The sequence below is a fragment of the Lissotriton helveticus genome, chromosome 5_1, assembly GCF_964261635.1.
Source record: "Lissotriton helveticus chromosome 5_1, aLisHel1.1, whole genome shotgun sequence".
NCBI lineage: Eukaryota > Metazoa > Chordata > Amphibia > Caudata > Salamandridae > Lissotriton > Lissotriton helveticus.
In genome coordinates this window covers 371,940,577-371,961,420 of record NC_136065.1, presented here as the reverse complement: position 1 = coordinate 371,961,420, position 20,844 = coordinate 371,940,577, and the positions used below count along the sequence as shown (strand labels likewise).

General features: G+C 44.5%; 1 protein-coding gene across 1 annotated transcript in view; it reads right to left on the bottom strand.

Annotated features, from left to right (window-relative positions):
• ALDH4A1 (aldehyde dehydrogenase 4 family member A1) overlaps window positions 1–20,844 on the bottom strand; it is a 184,929-nt gene that overhangs the window by 111,649 nt on the left and 52,436 nt on the right. Inside the window, exons 4-6 of the mRNA XM_078642520.1 lie at window positions 9,785–9,832; window positions 7,089–7,244; window positions 3,286–3,435 (exon numbers count right to left, since the gene is read on the bottom strand). Of these exons, the coding sequence (XP_078498646.1) occupies window positions 3,286–3,435; window positions 7,089–7,244; window positions 9,785–9,832 (354 nt within the window). The remainder of the gene's footprint in view (window positions 1–3,285; window positions 3,436–7,088; window positions 7,245–9,784; window positions 9,833–20,844) is intronic.

Genomic DNA, 20,844 nt, shown 5'->3' with positions numbered 1-20,844 from the left:
CCTCACCCGGTCTCCCTTTCCCTCCCTCAACTTCAGGGATTCCTGACTCCTTGATTTGTTCCATAATTTGCCTGCAGTAAGAAGAATTCACAATTATTACCAGTGTATTAGTATTAGGCAGAAACTATTCTTGAATCAAAGCTAATAGGATCTTGAATGCAGTAGACTCAAGTGCAAGGGACTCTGCAGTAAAGCACATGGCACCCTCCTGAACTTCACATAGTTAAATATGAGTAAAGATAAGCATTTTAACATTCGTAATGCTGCCATGATAACTTTATCCGCCTACTTTCAGCTCTAATTTACCAATCCAATTAACCTGCTACAACCCCAGATACTAACCAAAATGACAGGAAAACATCAACTTGTACATCAGCAATCCAACATTGGTCTTTGTTACACCCTTTAATTTACAACATTCTACTCACAGGGTACAGAATGTCAAATAGCCTTTCTGCTGCAGACTATACCAGTTAGAGTTCATTCTTGTTCGAAACCTTTAACTTTGGTTGAGGGTAGCCAGTAAAGCCACTCCCTTTCCCTCTCTCACCCTCCCTTTCCCTTCCTCCCTTTCCGTCCTTCCCTCTCTCACTCCCTCACCCGGTCTCCCTTTCCCTCCCTCACTTTGTCTCACTTTCTTTCCCTCTCCCTCCCTTTCCCTCCGTCTCCCTCTGTCATTTCACCCTGCCTCTGTGTCAGCCCGGGCTGAGACAGCTTCGGAGCACACACATAGCCGCACCGAGCGCATTAACAGGTCTTTAAAAGACCATTAACATGTTAATGAGGCAGTGTTGTTCACCTCTCAGCGCCCCTGCAGCTCCACTCTAACTATGGCAGGAATCGCCCGACCGGCCCCCACAGAGCAGCAGTCTCCGAGTCGCGCTGCTGCTACTTGTGTTTGCAGACACTCTTTAAAATAAAAAAAATAAAACACTGGTATGATATGTGCAAGGTCCGCGGGCCGCCAGGGAAGGCTTGCCAGGCCGCCACCGGCCCGCGGGCCGTACTATGAGTACCCGTGCCCTAAGGGCATGCGTGTGCGCAACATATGTGCATAGATCAATTTCAGGGGTGCAACAGGGTGTCCTTTGGACACCCCTGCACCCTTGAAATCGCATTCTCAATTTGCGATTCGCAATTCGCAAATTGAGAATGTCTTCCCATGGGGAGGTATTCCTTAATTACGACTCGCAATTTGCGAGTCGCAATTAAGGAATTTTAAGAAATCGCTATTTTTGTTAGTGATTTCTTCATGCATTGCGTATTGCTATTCCATATTTTTTTTTTTTTGCAGAGTTTTATATAGCGCGAACTAGACCCGAACCGAATCAGGTATCAGAGCGCTTTACATATTTTCCAGTTACGTTACATTTTACGTTTTCCAATTACTTTCATTTTTTTTTTTTTTTTAGGCACGGGGAGATTAAGTGATTTGCCCAGAATCACAGGAGGTTTTGGCGTCGTTACCGAGACTCGAACCCAGATCCCCAGGTCCGAGGTCGAGCGCCCAAGCCGTTAGGCCAACTCCTCTCCCCAATAGCGAATAGCGAATAATAATAATAATAATAGCGAATCGTTATTTTTCGCTATTAAGGAATAGCAAAATGGGTTCTTGATGCATCTGGGGGCAAGTCTGTTAAAAGTTTTGAAAGAAGATCCAGAGATACAGCAGCTATAGTTGTTGATGCCGAGACGGACTTTGAAAGAATAATGATTGTGGTTTATTTGGAATACATGCTTGATATATTTATTTTTTGGCAAGGAGTGGTGGAAAGGGGGTTTTAAGGCATAATACAAAGATGGGAAGGCAGCTCTCTCAACTAGTGTAGTTGAATCAGTAGATTTCTGTCCGGAGCAAAGATGCTTTTTATGATGTATTTATTTGAAGGTCCTCTTGAATCTGGTATTGTGACTACTTGCAAAAATCCCGACATTTCAGTGATCTACAGAGGTAATGAGCAATTTACAAAAACAATTTACTCTGCTAATAAGATTATTTTGAGATGTAATCCAGGGCTTACAAATGGCCCACGCTTTTTTGGTTGAATGAACTTGGGGAAATGTTGTGATTTTGGGTTAGCTGGGAAATTGGAGGTTCTTGTTCTGTCAAAGTGGTTTTAAGGAACATTTTAGAGTGCAACATCTTAAGTGAGCTAAGGAAGGTTTAAAGTAACTGGAGCATCAGATGTTAAATGATGTTTACCAAAATATGACAAATAATATTGAAAAAGCCTGTTGAGTTACAGATTGTTTTCATAAATGGCAATACATTAATTTGCATCTTAGAGTGATGTATGAGGCTATTAAAATGGCGGTACTTCTCATTGTATGTCTTTATTGCTTTAGCCATGATTCTTGCAGCTAAGGGTCTGAAGATGATATATAGCTGGCAGGATGGCTCAGTGAGCTGAATGCTCATAGCAGAAACATGATCAGCAGGTAAAACATTTGAATCCTGGCAAGACAGACTCAGTCTTCAATCATTGCATGGCAGGACAAATGAGCAGTATTAACCTAATGGGTGAAGTAACTTGTTATTTTGGACTCCTTTCTACAGGAGGAAAACAAACCAGGCATGTTGAAATTTTTAGTTTAGGTAGTCAAGAAAAAGCGTCTCAGATTCTCAATATTTATCATGTATTTTTAGTTGCAGGATATTCATTAGTGGTCGAAACCGGTGCAACCCTATTTATTCGGAATGACTCACGTTGGAAAGAGTTTCATCAAAGACTTTTCCATTATTAATGTTTTGTTCAATTATTGGGAAAGGGATTCAAAGATCAACTCATCCGGTGATTACATTAACCAATACGGTACACAACTGGAGGCCACATACAGACACCTGCTGACGGTATGCTTTTGTTTTCATGTGAAAACTATTTATTTTAAAATAAAATACAATATATACTTCTCACTGTGGGCATGGGACTGTATGATTTGAGAGAAATGTTCATATGCTGTGCTAAAAAAGTTAAAAGGGGCTTCATCAGATAACCTTCAGCATAATGAGTGAGCACTGTCTTACTGCAGACTCCTTGAGACTTGCCTGCCTTGAGATTAAATCAACTGTCTCTAGAGAGGTGAGCAAACATGATAATGCAAAGTACCTGATGGTCAAATGTCTCAGTCTCTGTCAACTAAGAGACTGCATCAGTCGAGGAAGAGAAGGATCGGTTTGGTAAGTCGGTCACATGCATGTCTTGCTGTTTGGAAAGAGAATTGTTCTTACAACAGTCCGGTTTGATTTTTGAACACTGGATATTTTTTTGCAGATGTTACACTCACCTCAAGCCCTCTGTAGACCATTGTGTTTGTGCTGACAGGCACACTGATTGGCTGATCATTCTGCAGCTCCATGGCATACTTGGCATTGAACCTGAAGAAGTCAATTAGCTCTGCTGCAGCATCAATTTCAGCTTGGATCACAGTTTTTCCCTAAAGTAGGAAATTCAAGGTCAAATTAATTGGTTGGTGAACTATTTCAGAAACATCTTACCAAATCCCTCAAAATGCAGGTATGGCGGTCTGCGAAGGGCGGGAAACATCCTTTTGTGCGCGGACATTTCTTCGCGTACCGTTACTACGCAAGCATTAGTACGCATGCGATGTAACAACACGTCACCTTTAGTACGCGTGCTGTTACATCGCATGTGTACTAGAAACGCATGCGTAGGGGGCAGGCGCCGCTTTTGGAGGTCGTTTCGGCGGCCATTTGCTCCCAGGGTCTGCTGCTGCTGCTGAGGACGTAGGAAGCCGGAGGAAGCAGGAATGGGGAGAAGATTGGAACCACACGTGGAAAGAGGAAAGTGGGGCTGTGTAGGGTCATTTAGGGGCTGTGTAGGGTCGTACAGGGTTGTGTACTTGTGTAGGGTTGTACTGTTTTAGGGTGGTGTCGTGCAGGGTAGTGTTTGGGAGTAGGGACAGTTGTGTACGTGTAGAGTAGTGTATTTGGGTGTAGGGTAGTGTAGAGGGTAGTGTTTAGGTAGTGTAAGGTTAGTGTTTAGAGTAGGCTTGTGGGGTTAGTGTAGGGTAGTGTATTTGGGTGTAGAGTAGTGTAGAGGGTAGTGTTTAGGTAGTATTTAGGTACTGTAAGGTTAGGGTTTAGGGTAGTGTTGCGGGGTTAGTGTAGTGTAGGGTAGTGTATTTGGGCGTAGGGCAGTGTAGAGGGTAGTGTTTAGGTAGTGTAAGGTTAGGGTTTAGGGTAGTGTTGTGGGGCTAGTGTAGTGTTGGGTAGTGTATTTGGGTGTAGGTCCGTGTAGAGGGTAGTGTTTAGGTAGTGTAAGGTTAGGGTTTAGGGTAGTGTTGTGGGGTTAGTGTAGTTAAGGGTAGTGTATTTGGGTGTAGGGTAGTGTTTAGGTAGTGTGAGGTTAGGGTTTAAGGTAATGTTGTAGGGTTAGTGTAGTGTAGCGTAGTGTATTTGGGTGTAGGGTAGTGTAGAGGGTAGTGTTTAGGTAGTGTAAGGTTAGGGTTTAGGGTAGTGTTGTGGGCTTAGTGTAGTGTAGGGTAGTTTTTTTTAGGGTTTGGGGTAGTGTCGGGATGTCGTGCACGGTACTGTTTCAGTGTAGGGACAGGACTGTGGTGGGGGAAGGGTCGTGCTGGTGCTAGTGTTTTAGGGTTTAGGGTAGTGTTGTAGGGTTAGTGTAGTCTAGGGTAGTGTTTTAGGGTAGTGTAGCGTAGTGTAGTGCAAGGGGTCGTGAAAGATAGTGTTTGGGAGTAGGACAGGGTCGTGCTGGGGGTTGTGTTTTAGGGTTTAGTGTAGTGTTGTGGGGTTAGTGTAGGGTTTAGGGTAGTGTTGTGGGTTGGTGTAGGGTTTAGGGTGTAGTATCGGGGGTTGTGCAGGGTAGTGTTTGGTGGTAGGGACAGGACTGGGGGTAGGGGCAGAGTCGTGCTGGGGGTAGTGTTTTAGGGCTTAGGGTAGGGGTAGTAGTGTTAGTGTAGTGTAGTTTACTGTTTTAGTGGATAGTGTAGTGTCGGGGTTGTGATGGGTAGTGAATAAATGTAGGGAGCAGAGTATGGGAATGTGTATGTTAGTGCAGGGGGTAGTGATTTAGGGTTTAGTGTAGTGGTGTTTCAGTAGTGTAGTGTTGGGTAGTGTTTTAGATGTGTAGGGTAGTGTATTTTCTATAGTGTTATGTTTTAGACTTAAAAAAGAAATGACATGTTATTCCGCATACCATTTTTATTACTAGGCAAGTTTTTACTTAGCATACATTAACACTTTCAAAGTAATGGTATGCGAAGTAAAAACATGCGAAGTAAAAACTTGCGTAGTAATAGCATGCGAAATAACACCTCATATTCGCGAAGGACTGCAGACTTTCATTCCTGCTTTGACGTTTGCAATATGCCAAAACTGCCAGCCTGTCACTTGAATAGAAAAGGTCTGTGGTTTACAAAATGCAAACCGGCCTGATGTGAAGGGCGTTAGGAAAATCATGTTACAATCTCCTGAGCCACTATCTGCTCTTCCAGGGCCCTTCGATAACATTTACGGACATCTTCCACTTTGCAAACGGATACCACCACTTTTCTAGTGCCAGTATGGCGTCAATGACTTGCGATCGCAACTACGGTAACAAACCAATGACACATCCTACTGCAAATCGCTATGGAGGAGACAGCCATTTCAAACCACATGTTCCTAGGGAGTTGCAACGGATACATTGTTCACTGCAAATACCTTTGCAACTCGTAATGTACCTTAACTACAATGTGAGTCAGATTTTCAGAATTTCAAAGCCTGCAATTTGGCAAATCAGGGGCTGTGCAAATTTAAAAATCTTTCATAAATCAGTCCCTCTTCATAGGAGAGACAGAGAGGAAGTGCAGTGTATGAGCAGCAAAACAAAGAAGGCACATCGTTTTCTGTGTTCTGCTTACAGGAGGCAGGAAAAAGGCACGCTGGATTAATTGGCCCATAAGGCTCTCCTCAATAAAAGAAAAATCTAAAAGTGGTTTTGGGGCATAGGTAGACTGCTTTCAACACTCCATACAAATGCATTATTTAGAAAAGATTTGAAGGACAGACAAAGAATAAGCATGTTTTCAAACCCATTTTTTATGATATCATGGAGTGGCGTCACTAAGAGTTTGATGGGACTTACTCTTGTAGCAGTTCTGAATTCCAGGAATAAGTCAGGAGTGCCACTGGTGTAATAATAGAATGCAGGAGAAAGACAGACGTATTCAAACAGTAAATCCCAATTACTCCTAGAAAACCCTTTGTGTATTGGGCCCTGCATGTTTTCATGTTTCAGTTTAAAGTAAGACACAGCAGAAGTAAGCTGATTTTCAGGCCTCTCTTTTACTTTCAACTAAATACGATTTCTTAACTGTATTTTCACAGTGACATCGTATCAGTACAAACATAGATCTGGAGAATGATCCAGACGGACCGTAAATTTAATGAAATGATCAAGTAGGAATTTTAACACGCAACAATAAAGTGGGAGGCAATCCTGCGGTTGTCATGTTTATGCTTGTTTTAACCATTTGCGTTATATACAAGCTTTCATTTTCTTGCCTGAATGTTTTGTTTAAATGTATATGTTGTGTGACTATGTAGGACGCAGGATTGTGTCCCACTTTAGTGTTGCGAATTAAAATTCCTACTTGATCATTCATTACATTTACTGTCCGGCTGGACAGTACTAATATAGTTCTGATTCTAGTTTATATTGATTGTATACCTACACTAGCTACTTAACAAGTACCATCGTTCACTTAAAATACTGACACCCAAGGTCCTTGCGTACCTTTTGGGTTCCCTTGTCTATGTTAAAATATCTCTGTTCCAGCAGGCATGAAAATCAGCAACCTACATGGGCCTGACAAAGATTTGTTGTGATCATTACTGAAGTATCTATGAAAACATGGTTTAGCAGGTTTCAGAGTAGTTATGGGTCATAGAAGCCGGGTGAGTAGAAACCAGCTCTTAGTGTCTAGTTTTCCTACTTAAGCTTAACTAGCAATGCTCCTAATAAATAAACAGCAACTCCCCTTAAAAAAGTGATCAGCACATATGCTTCATCAAGGGCAATACCAAGGCTTCAAAAAGAACTTGGATACAGACAGTGGCCACCTCCTACCTGCCCGACCATGGTCTTGGCTAACACTTCAGCTCTGCGGGGACCACTCAGTATGTCTGCTGCTTTCAGGAAGATCTGTGCGCGATCCTGGACAGGCTTTAGGTCCCACTCCTTCCGCGCAGCCAAAGCTGCTCCAATTGCTTTGTTCAGCAAGTCCTGAAAGAAGAATTGTATTGAAAGTGTTCACTGCTATCAGACATTTGCTGAAGCATAATTATTTACATTGCTGATTATACTGTTATGCCACATATCCTGCTAAACATACAACATAGCGACAGGATGAACCCTTGCCTAGTACTCAGTCTCAACAGCTTCCCTGCCTTTTAGAAGGGGGATGGTCTTGCCACATTTTGCACAGAATCTTCGCAAGTGTCCACTTTAGTCATTTAAGGAGCTTCCATAATGTTGCCACACATGACAAGAAAATAGAGCTCCAAAGTTTTGCATGGGAACTCGCCAAGAGTTTATCATGGAGTCCTAAAGCACCAGGGTATACGAAAAGGGTCACATTCAACCGTGTGACTACCAGCGAAGCAATGAGAACACCCTCCACTATGCCATTCACATCCCTCTGACACATATGCATGTCAAACATGGCCCTGCATGTCAAACATGGCCCTGCAACAAACTATAAACTTCAAACTGGAAATGATGGAAATAAACAAACATATCTCCCTAGTCATGAAGCTCAGCACTCAGAAATGAAATCTTAACACAATTGGAAGACAAATTCTCCCTGATACCACAAAGTGGTGAAGCATTAATATGTAACATTATAGTTTGTGCTCGTGTATCACAGTTCGTAAACTAACTGAACTTCTACCACCACATTTTATTCAGGTTTCGCATGAACAGGTACTAGTCAGAAAAGTATTCTTCTCACCAGATGTCCCACCCTCACCACCAGCTCACAGACTTAAGTTGAATCTCTGAGGAGGAAGGGTGACCCCTGTACTGCCATAGCTCATAAAAAGCTTTCCTTGGGTCTACCTCCTGAACAACTGTATGAGCATGAGTGAGTCCTACCTTGTTTCAGCAAGCTTGGGTACTGGCAGACTTGGCGATTTCTGCTGCTGTTAATATCTGGGCATCCACTTTTTTGGGTGGAGAGAAGGGGGGAACCAGGAATTGTTATTTTGGAACTTCATACTTTTCTGTCGCTGTCTAAGGTATATTTTGTCTCATTATTGTTAATAGTGCTCTCACTTCAATACTAAGGCATTCGTGTAACAAAGTGATCCGGTTTTTGTCATTGACAGATGCCGGTCCTTTGAATTTTCAGCTCGACGATTTTCTATCGAGTTTTGGCTAATCCATTTCCCAACAATATACCGGTAGGCTCGTTTTGCTCTTTCTTCTAAGTGACATTGTTCCGTAAATCAGGGGCCCCTCGTTGATAAATACAGTGATGGTTCTGTCCCCTCCCTTCCTTTTGTCTCCCTCCACAGAGTATTTAATTGCTACATACTTCAATTACTTTCTTCATGGATAACGCTGTCCATCGTTAATGATATTGTCATCTGCGGGTTCCCATATACAGGTTCGCATGTTTCCCTTGAATATAATACCCCCCCCCTTAATTAGCCAGTTTAACAACCCGGCATGGCTCCGCCGTGTCTTCTCTTAACACCATTCTCCCTTGTGGACTATCACGTATTGCCCTCCTTCCTTCCCAACACAGATCGCGTTGGTTGTACCGTATTTACCCTCTCATCATGATTCAGTCCTTGATGGTATGGAATAACTCCTTTTGAATTCACGAGTGACTTCTGCTGTAAGTCCACTTATCAACTTAACTTGATGTATATATAAACCGCTATTTATTGGTTTATTTAGTTTATTATTTCTTTTGACCTAGAGATACGTCTCCACAATCTTCCTTCAGTTGTGCCTGATACAATAGTTCGGCCATCCTCGGTTCCATCAAGTCTGCCGAGTGGGAGTATTATTTTACTTTCCACCTTTAATAACAAGCATCTTGGTATGTTTTGTTTTTACCTATTTCGATGTGCTAAGTTATTGCTAATATTATGGATTTATTCCTAACAACAATTTCCCGTTTTGTACTAAATAGGTTTGTGTCCTTGTTCCCCGTCCTGATGAAGACCCCAATGCAAGGGATCTATTTCTGCCTGCGATCACAATAGGGGTCGAAACGTCGACTTATTATGTTTACCAGCTTCATTCCAATAATCATGTTAATGAAAACACATATGAATCATGTTATTCTGTAGTAATATCCTTGAACTTGTAGTCACTGATAAATTGAATCAGTCCAATAGTCTCTGATTGCTTGTAGCCTTTGGCTCTGTTTTTATGTCACTTACCCTTCCTACACCACATTAACACTTCCCCTTTTCCCCCTCCTCTTGGGCACACTATCAAAATTGTAAATGTCACATTTAATATGTTTGCCCGAATAAGTGGCTTTACTACATTGTAAATAAAAACAATGTTAGCAGATTGACTTTTTTGTCCTCCTAATTGATTTTTCCTGATGGTATGTGAATAATTTTCTGTGTACTTACTGGGACCCCTTCTTCTCAGTCATATACTTACCCAGGTCCCAGTGACGTGATTGGGTCAACCCCCCTTTTTGACAGCTGTCTAAGGTCACTTGGAACAACCTGTTAAAGATAACTACCCTTTTACAAGTCCCTAGTCACAAAAAGTGATGAAGATAGAGCTCGACTCACCTTATCGGCATAGCAGTACTTGGCTACTTTATGCGAGTGCTTGAAAGGCTAGAAAAAAAGTGAAACCAATGTTACATAACAGCAGCGCTTGGCCACATCCTGTGTATGAACTAAATACAACGCTGCATAATAAGAAAACATGGATCAATCTTCACTCTATCCTATTATTCAAAGCGCAGGCCTTCCAAAACAAGGGAGACATTTGTGGCATGCCTCTTGCGGATGAAAGCATAGATGAATGGATAATATCTATGTAGAAGACCAGGTAATAAAATAGGTCAATGCCAATTTACAATGCTTTGCAGCCCATTGTGTCCTGGACAGTGTGTCATAGGAAATGCTGTACGTCTGCCTCCGTATTTCACCATTCACCCTATAAATATTGCACACCCAATTAATTACCAACTGAGGATAAACTTGTGGCTTCAGACATTCCTGTGGATTCCCTCTTGTATGCACTTTCATTCCCCAATAACGCATTCTGATGAGCATACTCAGCTTTGCGTCTATTTCTTACATTAGCATTTTCTTATCCTATTACCTCCATGGAATGTCACAGTGCTCCAGGTTTCCTCAGCATGAATCTCAGCCAGAGAATGTTTGGCTGTAGTGCATGTCAAGAGTGTAAGTTCAATCTTTAATGGTCACTCTTTGCTGCCTAAAGTAGTAGAACAAGTCACTTACCATCATTGATGCTCTTTTTAGTGGACAGCTATCTAACCTCAGATTCTTCACCGTTAGAATATTGCAAGTTGCAAGACCTGAACCCAAAAGTATTAACAGCAGTGCTCCCGAGTGCTCGTGAATGGCGCATGCAGCTCCACATTGACTTCACTCGTCCGCTTGAAGGGACGGTGAAGCTTCTTATAAGGCTGCTCATCAACTTCAGTATCTTTCTAGGGTCTGTCCTCGCCCTCAGACACAAAGCCCAACAATAATCAGAGGTACCAGTGGACAGATTCCTAAATTGTGCCTTTATAGAGGTAAAAGAGATCATTCCACAGACCAGGGAGGTGGGAAGGCAGTGAGAATTTGGGGTTAAATGGAGTATCCACCAGAAAGAGAGTCACCGAAGGTAAGTAACTTGTTCTTTTGATGGATGCTTCTAAACACAGATTCTTCATGTTTAGAACAGGTACCAAAGCAGGACATCCTAAGGTGGTGGATTGTGGAATATCTCATATCAAAAAGTCCTACAGGACCGAACAGACAAAATGCCAACCAGTCAGACATGCTGTCAAGACAGTAGTGCCTTGTGAACGTGTGTACAACTGACCATGTCGCACTCTGACAGATTTCAAGAGTAGGCTCTTCACATGCCAGGCCAGTGGTAGCAGCCTTGAACCTGGTGAGTGGGCCCTTAGTTCCTCCAGAGGCTGCCTCCTGGCCAGTGTACAGCAGATCTTAATGCAGAGAACTATAAACCTCAACTGTGTCTTATTCTGCAATGCCTTACCCTTCTTTGACTTAGAGAACCTCACAAAGAGGTAATTGTCCATCCAATGGTCTTTGGTGCGATCAATATAAAAGCTTACAATTCTTTTGGGGTCCAGCCAATAAAGTTTTTCTGCTTCTTTTAAAAGGTGAGGCGGAGCAAAGAATGTTGGAAGAGTGATGGACTGTCCAAAATAAAAAACAGTCATAACTTTTGATAAAAAATTCACCCTGGTAGTCAACTCCATTCTATTCGGGGTAAATGGTGGTGTAATGTGGCTGCACTGAGAGGGATGTATGATCATACATCGCGCAACATGACATCGCGGGCTTTAACCCCGCGGTGAATACATCGCAATGTCCAACACTTCGCCATCTTTTACATCGCATGTATTTACAACGGCAATGCGTTGATTCCTATTGGCAAGCATGAAACATCGCAGGCGCTTAAATCGCACGTCATGACAACGTGTGCTTTGCTTCTGGCAGAGGTGAGGGGTCAGAGTTCAGGCGCGAAGACCTGGCCTAATGGCAGGCAGGTCGGCAGGGACGCTCAACATCCAGTGATTGTTGGCAAATCACTCGATCTCCCTGTGCCTAAAAAAAAAATTACTGCTGTGAGAAAATAACCACATTCCCGCCCGTGAAAGTCTGGATAGCGAGAGGGACTTCCACAGGAAACATCCCCCAGAACTCCCTACATGACAGCACTTCTTTAACACAGTCAATAGACTTCTCACCTGTGGAATTAGTGGGTTATGGAAGTATGTATATCGGCCACTGTTACATCTGGATAGTTGCACGTTTGGCAGATGATGGAACTAGAGAACGGGGGGGGGGGGGGGGGGGGGTAGCGTCCTTTGCCCAAGATCACACATTTCGGACACATTTAGAAACCTCATTGAAACCCAGAGCTCCTGGCCATGGGGTCTGCAGTTGCTACTAGGACACACCTCCGAGGGCCGCTTCTCCCGATATTATAATATAGTCTAGTTACCTCTGGGGCAAATGGGGTGCAAACGGTTCACACTTCTCAATACAGGTCTCCATTTATTCACAACCTTCGATTAAGAAGCGCTTTGAAGTGGAATACTAAGTGGCATAGAGCTGTTTTTTTAATGAAAAACTTCAAAATTAAAATAAGGGTTTTTATGGAATATTATTAACATAAAAAAAGAATGGGTTACAGAGGCAAAAATGCAGTTTTAGGAAAAAAAGATCTTCTTGCGTGGATACATTCACTTGCCGAACACCTGTTTGTGGCTGCTCTATTCCAAACCCGCACACGCCCTTCCTCTGGCACATTGTTGTGTATATTACCACAGTTGTGACTGTGCCGGTGGGTCGTCGGGTTTCTATAGGCGACCCCCATATACGTCGGATTGTTTGCACGTCACATGTGTGAATCTGAGGGGGTTTCTGTCTGCTCCACCTGTCCTCGAGTGCCTGGTGGCTCTATGTGATGACACATTATGAGAGTCTAATGTATACGTTTTGCTCGCATAAGCCCTCTCTGCATCTGCTCGAAATAGGCTGTGTCCTGTTTGCTGGAATTGCTGGCTGTGCTGTTCTTGTGTGTGCGCACCACTGTGCATATATTTATGCACCTGTGTGGGTGTGTCACGGCCCCTGTCTGACTGTCTTGTCTGTGTGCACACTTCCTGCTGGGTGTGTGGTGCATGGATTTGATACCAAACGCTTACTTACTAATATCCGATCTCAAGGAAATCCACGTGGCTCTATATTAATTATTATTTATTTATTTATTACAAATGTATCACCACTGCAGGGTGTTTCATGGGCAAATGAACTGCGCCCAATGGCATGAGCATGCGTGCAGCACAGTCTGCAGTGTTTAAATTGCCCCAGCCCCATGACTTCTGTTCCTTGACCCCGGAGGGCTCCAGTTTGGGACTGGTGAACTTTGGGTCAGGCGTGAACCCCCTAGTGCAGAGTACTGCTGCCGTGGTTTCTTGGTGCATCGGGCACTAAGTGTGGCGGTGAACGGGGAGTGTAATAGTGTATACTGGAAGAAGCTGCAGTCTTAGATTTTACCCCAGTGTATAAAGGGAGGATGTTTGGGGCATTTAAACCGGTTGTGACTAGGGTATGGGAATATGTGCTTTATGGGTATGGGAATATGTGGTAACAGTGTATTTCACATACATACATACATCCACCCACCCACCCATCCACCCATCATGCATCCATCCACCCATCCATCCATCCGCCATGCATCCATCCACCATGCACCCACCACCCATCCATTCATCATGCATTTATCCATCATGCACCCCCCAGGCAACACACAAATAAAAAAGTAGCACTTGTAAGAGTCCACATCCTCTCCCTTTCTGTCCAATTTGTTTGTGGGTGTCACGAGGCTCGAACCTTGGTTTCCAGCACCAAAGTCGGCAGTGCTATCCATCAGGCCACATCCTCTTCATTGTGCGGGTCTGCATTTTGCACATGTTTAAGTTATTCCCCAGTCGGGCCGAAATTGCTTTTAGACTTCCCACCAGAAACAATTTGAATGTACAAAATTAAGTAAGCCATTACAGACTGAGGCCATATCATTGTGTATATAATGTTAGCATAGTCCCTAGTCAAGTAATTTCTGAGCATGCAAAGCCCACTCAATGGGTAATGGACGTTTCTGCAAAGCTTTCATTGGTTAATTGTTTTGTCTTTCAGTAGCTTAAAATGTAATCGAAAAAGATCCTTCTTCTCTCCTCTAGCAGTAGCATGTACAGCCAAAAACCGTGGGTACTAAGGACATCCTATGCTGCAGATCTTATAAAGCCCTTAATAAAATTCTAAAAGCATTACGCCATTTTAACCCAAGCAGCCTTGTAATATCATCCATCCACCCACCCATCCATCCGCGCATCATGCATCCAGCCATCATGCATCCACCACCCATCCATCCATCCATCCACCCACCCATCCATCCATCATGCATCCACCACCCCATCCATCATGCATCCATCCACACGTCATGCATCCATCCACACGTCATGCATCCATCCACACGTCATGCATCCATCCATCCATCATGCATCCACCACCCATACATCCATCATGCATCCATCCATCATGCACCCACCAGGCAACACACATTAATAAGTAGCACTTGTAAGAGTCCACATCCTCTCCCTTTCTGTCCAATTTTTTTGTGAGTGTCACGAGGCTCGAAATTTGGTTTCCAGCACCAAAGTCGGCATAGCTATCCGTCAGGCCACATCCTCTCCCTTTGTGTGGGCCTGCATTTTGCACATGTTTAAGTTATTCACCTGTCGGGCCGAAATTGCTTTTAGACTCCGAGAACCCGCCTCTAACTCCTGACCCCCACTGCCACCCCCCCACCCCCGCCGCAAAATCTTCTGTATTTATGCCGTTATTTTTTTTTGTGGTGTCTAAATTTATTATCTAAATGTCGAACTATAAATGCCTGTATTTATTAAATTCTTTACCAATTATATTCTTTAAATGTCGAACTATAAATGCCTGTATTTTTTAAATTCTTTACCAATTATATTCTTTAAATGTCGAATTATAAATGCCTGTATTTTTTTAATTCTTTACCAATTATATTCTTTTAGACTCCCCATTACTGCTACATTTATATATAATGCAAAAAGTCTTGAAGTTAAAGTCGCTAGCTATGTAATCGCTAGCGATGTAAACTTCCATGCGATGTTATAGCATGCGTCCTGATTGCATGCGTTGTGAAGCCGGCCACGATGTTATAGTCGCGTTGCGATGGCAGCGCGATGCTATCCATTCGATGTAACTGATGTTTCCCCAGTGAGAGTGCTTGGAGGTCATTCATACGGTGAGCCAAAGTCACTGCGACCAACAGCATGGTCGTCAGAGTCAAGAGAGGTAGTGGACAGCTGTTCACTGATTCAGATGGAGTTTTTTTGTATCTTTTTATTGATAACCTAAACCAAAACAATTCGGCATATCACATTTTGAAACCCAAGAATTCTGGTAGATATGACACACTACAGAAATTGGAATGGGCATCAAGGGGACACAGATTCATCTTCAATGGGCGCGGCAGGTGCAACACATATATCCGCCCCAGTAGGCGTTCCAATTAGCCCACACCAGGGACCATTTTTTGGGCAAACCCCTTGAAACATAAACCGTTTTCTCCCTGAACATACATCAGTCAAGATGCTTTCTCCAGATGGCGAGCGTCAGGGACAACACTCCCCCCCCCCCCCCCCCCATTGCTGAGCTGTATCTCTCTTGGCAACCATCGCTCCCAGGGTGACCCAAAGTTTCTCTGCCCCCGTCAAGTCAGTGGGTTCCCAAATGATGAGTAGACACCTTTTAACCTCTGGTTGGATATCTTTTGTAAGACTTCCCTCATGACTGCATGCATCCCCCTCCAGTACGCCTGGACCCACTCACACTCCCAAAGAATATGTAGAAAGGTGCCTGTCTGACCACATTGCCTTTTGCAAGCGTCCCCCTCCCCTCTTCCCATGTGAGCCAGCTGGGGCCCGGTGATGTAAGTTCTGTGCAGGATTTTCAATTGCACCAGGTGCAGCCGCGCGGAGATTGCCACCTCACGGGGAGAGGCCACCGCTTCTCGCCACTCTTCATCGTCAAGCTATAAGCCGTCTTTCCCCCAAGACTCTTTTAACCTGTCGAGGGGATCCGGTGCGTTATTAATCAGTTTTTTTGTATGTTAATGATATGGCCTTCTGTGGGAGCAACCCATCCAGAAACCTGTCTCCTAGTGGGGAAGACTCAGGGAGGGAGAAGTCCCTCTTTAAGGTTGTTACTAGAGCATGGCGGACCTGCATGTAGCAGAAAAACTATGGACGAGCTTGAACTGTTGTTGTAGCTTGTCAAACCCAACCATGTCGCCCTTCATCTAGAGGTCTCTTATCCGAGAGATACCAATGAGATTGTTCCAAATCCCATAGGGGAGTCCCCAGCGTTAGCCTCCGGGCCCAACCCAGACTCCTGTTCACCGCATGCCACATCTGGACAGAGTGCAGGGTAGGCCCAGTTAAGGGGAGTTTCCTAGGATTCGTGTACAGCAGCCACCTATCCATGGCAAAGCCCAGATCCCCCAGTGTGCGATATGTACCCTGATTAATGGCGGCAAGGTGGGGTGCCCAATAGTATTTCTTAATATCGGGGAGGCTTATACCACCATCGAACCACTTGAGAACTAGTTTGTTAAGTGCTAATCGGGGCCTCCCATCCCAAAACAACTCCCTATGTAAACCTTCGATTTCACTGAAATATCTCACAGGGAACGGGTCGGGATAGTTTTGTGGGGAGTGCCCTCCAGTTAGTAACATCTCACCTCAAGCACTGCAAGGGCAGGAGCAGGTTTCTCTCATAGCGGAGTTTGGAGTCCGTGGTGACAAAGATCCATAGGTAGCGAAACCCATCTTTCACTACCTGCACCGGACAGCCTCTGGGAAGAGTCGGCACGTCGCCACCCAAAGCGTAGAGGAGAGATTCATTCCAATTGATAGAATAGCCAGAAAATCTGCCAAAGGTCGTGAAAATGTCCAAGACACATCTGAGAGACATTTTGGGGGAGGCCAAATAGAGAAGTATATCATCTGCGTAAAGCGAGATGCGATCCTCCCACTCTGCCGAACACCGTAGCCCTCGTAAGGCCTGGTCGCGACGGATCCAGGCCGCGAGCGGTTCCAGAGAGAGGGCGAAAAGCAGGGGCGACAGTGGACACCCCTGCCTGGTCCCCAGACTTAAACCGAAGGAGTCAGACCATTTGTTGTTGACTATCACCAGTGCCAGAGGCTCCGAATAGAGGAGTCTGACCCATGATATAAATGCAGGTCCATACCCCAACTTGGAGAGGACCGCGAAGAGGTAAGGCCATTCGATAGTATCAAACACCCGAGAGGAGTCTAGAGGCAAGACTACAGCCGCCTCCCGGATGGTTTCTATCCTTCCCAGCACTCCATGCACTCGTTGCAGATTCAAGGCCGTATTGCGTTGGTGCATAAAGCCTGACTGGTCTGGGTGCACCAGGTTACCAATTATCCACAACAGTCGGGTGGCCAAGAGTTTGGCAAGAATGTTCGACTCTGCATTAAGCAGGGAGATGGGTCGGAAGGAGGCGCATTTCTCCCTAGGCTTGCCCTCCTTAGGGATGACCACTATCGATAGCGATCCCACTCTCCTACTCTCTTCAAACATAGCATGCAGATGTGGGGCAAGTTTGTCGGGACGTGGTTTGTAGAGTTCAATCGGCAGCCCATTGTGACCTAGCGCCTTTCCCGGTCAGAGATTTCCGATCTCCTGTGCGATTTCGTCAATGGCAATGTTGCATTTCAAGAAACTCTAATCGTCCTCAGAAAGGACTGGGAGTTGGATATCTCGCAGGAGGTCAGCAGAATCAGTTTCAAGGAGGGACGTTTGTGTTTGATACACAGCCCCATAATGCGCTGGGAACTCACTAGCGATTTGGATGGGATCCGTGATCGTTTCGCCCGTGCCAACCGTCAGCTCGGGAACAAGTCTATTGGCCCTTTCCTTTTTGTCTAACCAGGCCAGTAGCTTCCCAGCTTTGTCACCCCATTCGTACACCCTGCCGTCTCTTTCTCTCCCTAAAGATTTGGTCCTTTCAGTGGCGATGCCCTTATATTCATCTTTCTTCCATTGCAAGAGGTGTAGTGTTTCTGGAGTTTCTCCGCACCAAGTTCTTTTTCCAATCGAAGAATCTCCCCCTCAACCGTCTCGAGCTCTTTATGTTTTTCTTTCCTGACGTCCGCTATAAGAGAGGGCTGGCCCTCTGAGGACCAATTTAAATGCCTCCCAGAGTATTTGGGGGGACTCAACGGAACCCTGGTTCTCCTAAAGGCAAATGCTACTTACCAGTACGCATCTGTTCTTGGCATGTAGGGCTGCTGACATTCATATCTTAGCATAGATCGCCGCCTAGTGTTGGGTCCGGATGTTTGCACCTTGTTGTCTTGGAAGAGTCTTCGAAGTATCACGAGATAGGTGACTCCTCCCCTGGACTACAGTGCGCATGGGCATCTTCTCCATCTTCAGAATGTTTTTCGCCATTGTGGCAAAGATTGAGTATAGGAAATCAAGAGATGACCATGTAAATGTATGTAAAGAAGATAACCATGCAGCTGTGACAGGTACCGGGGTGGGCGATATGAATGTCAGCAGCCCTACATGCCAAGAACAGATGCATACTGGTAAGTAGCATTTGCCGTTCGAGGCATGTGGGCTGCTGAATTCATATCTTAGCATAGAGTGTATAGCAGTTTCTCCTCTAGCGGTGGTCGCCTGTATCAGCTGCAGTGGTTTGAAAAATAGTTTTAAGGACTGCCTGGCCCACAGCAGCTTGTTGCTTAGCTTGCACGTCAACACAGTAGTGTTTAGTGAAAGTGTGTATGGTAGACCATGTAGCTGCCCTACATATGTCTTCTAAGGGAATATTTCCTAGGAAAGCCATGGATGCCCCCATTTTACGCGTTGAGTGGGCTTTTGGGGGAACTGTTAAAGTGCGCATTGCCTTTTGATAGCATATTTGAATGCATGTAACTATCCATCTGGCTATTCCTGTCTTGGAAATGGGATTACCCTTATGTTGTGGTGAAAATGCGACGAATAGTTGCTTTGTCTTTCTGAATGATTTTGTTCTGTCAACGTAATAAACAGAGCCCTTTTAACGTCTAGTGTGTGCAGAGCTCTTTCAGCCACGGATTGCGGATTCTGAAAGAAAACTGGCAATTCTATGGACTGATTGATGTGGAAAGTGGATATAACTTTTGGCATAAATTTTGGGTTTGTACGAAGCACTACCTTATTGTGGTGTATTTGCATGAAAGGTTCCTGAATGGTTAGTGCCTGTAGCTCACTCACTCACCTGAGGGAGGTAATAGCAATTAAAAATGCCACCTTCCATGTTAAGAATTGTAGTTCACATGAATGAAGTGGTTCGAAGGGTGGTCCCATGAGTCTGGTAAGTACTATGTTTAAGTTCCAGACTGGAGAAGGTGGATGCTTTGGAGGGATAATTCTTTTAAGTCCCTCCATTAAAGCTTTGATAGGTGGGATTCTGAATAGGGACACGTGTTGTCTGTTTTGAAGATATGCTGCTATAGCAGTGAAGTTGCCTTATAGAGGAGTATGCTAGGTTACATCTTTGAAGATGTAGCAAATAACAGACTAAATTTTGGATGGAGGCATCCAATGGATTGATTTGGTTATTATTACAATAAATAACCAATCTTTTCCATTTAGCTGCTTAACATGCTCTGGTAGTGGGATGCCTTGCTTCTTTGATAATGTTCATACAATCTGAAGGCAAGTTAAGATATCCGAACTCTAAGACTTCAGGAGCCCGATCGCTAGGTTCATCTGATTGGGATCTGGGTGCCTGATTTCTCCATGGTTCTGCGTTAGCAGTTGTGGCGAGAGGCACAGTCTTTGGTGAGGAACTACTGAGAGTTCTAGGAGCGTTGTGTACCATGGCTGTCTTGCCCATGTAGGAGCAACCAGGATCATTGTGAGTGACTGTTGCCTTAGCTTGCGTGCCACTAATGGAAACATTGGGGTTGGTGGAAAAACGTACGCAAATCTGCCTGACCAGTTCATCCATATCGCATTGCCTTGTGACAACGGGTGTGGGAACCTGGCGGCGAAGGACGGGCATTTTGAGTTTTCGTTTGTGGCAAACAGATCTATGTCTAGATGTCCCCACTTTTGGAAGAATGGTTGGAGAACTGGATGATGAATCTCCCATTCGTGTATTTGCTGACTGTGTCGGCTTAGTAGGTCTGTTATCTGGTTGTCTATCCCTGGGAGGTGTTCTGCCAGGAGATAAATGTTCTGAGGAATTGCCCACTTCCATATGCTCTGTGCTAGGTGAGATAGTTGCAGAGAGTGTGTGCCCCCCTGTTTTACATGGCTGTCATGTTATCCGTCCAGATTAAGACAATCTTGTTGCGCAAGTATTTCTGAAAAGCTCTCATTGCTAGGAATACTGCTAGTAACTCTAAGTGGTTTATATGTAGAGTCTTTTGTTTGGCTGTCCAGAGACCTTGGACTGTATATTGAAGGAGATGGGCTCCCCAACATGTCAGTGATGCGTCCGCTGTTAATACTACCTGTGGAACCGGCTCTTGGAACAGTCGCCCCTTGCAAAGGTTTTGTGGGTTCCACCAATGCAGAGAGCGGTAAGTGCGACTGTCTACCAACACTGGATCTTTTAGTTGTCCTTGAGCTTGGTTCCACTGGCATGCTAGGCATTCTTGTAAGGGACGCATTTGAAGCCGAGTATGAGGGACGATGAATATGCAGGAGGTCATCATACCTATGAGCTGCATGAACACTCGAGCTGGCAGGGAGTGTTGGGGCTGAAATTTGTGAATGAGAGATTGTATGCTGGCTATCCTGGCAGGGTTTGGATATGCCTTTGCTACTGAGGTGTCTATTGTTGCTCCCTGATATTGCTGTATGTGGGAGGGTTGCTGATGTGATTCTGGGTAATTTATTGAAATTTCCTAGATTGTGCAGTAGCTGGATTGTCTCAGAGGTATGGCTGGCACACTGTACATACGAGTTGGCTTTGATGAGCCAATCGTCGAGGTAGGGGAACACATGGA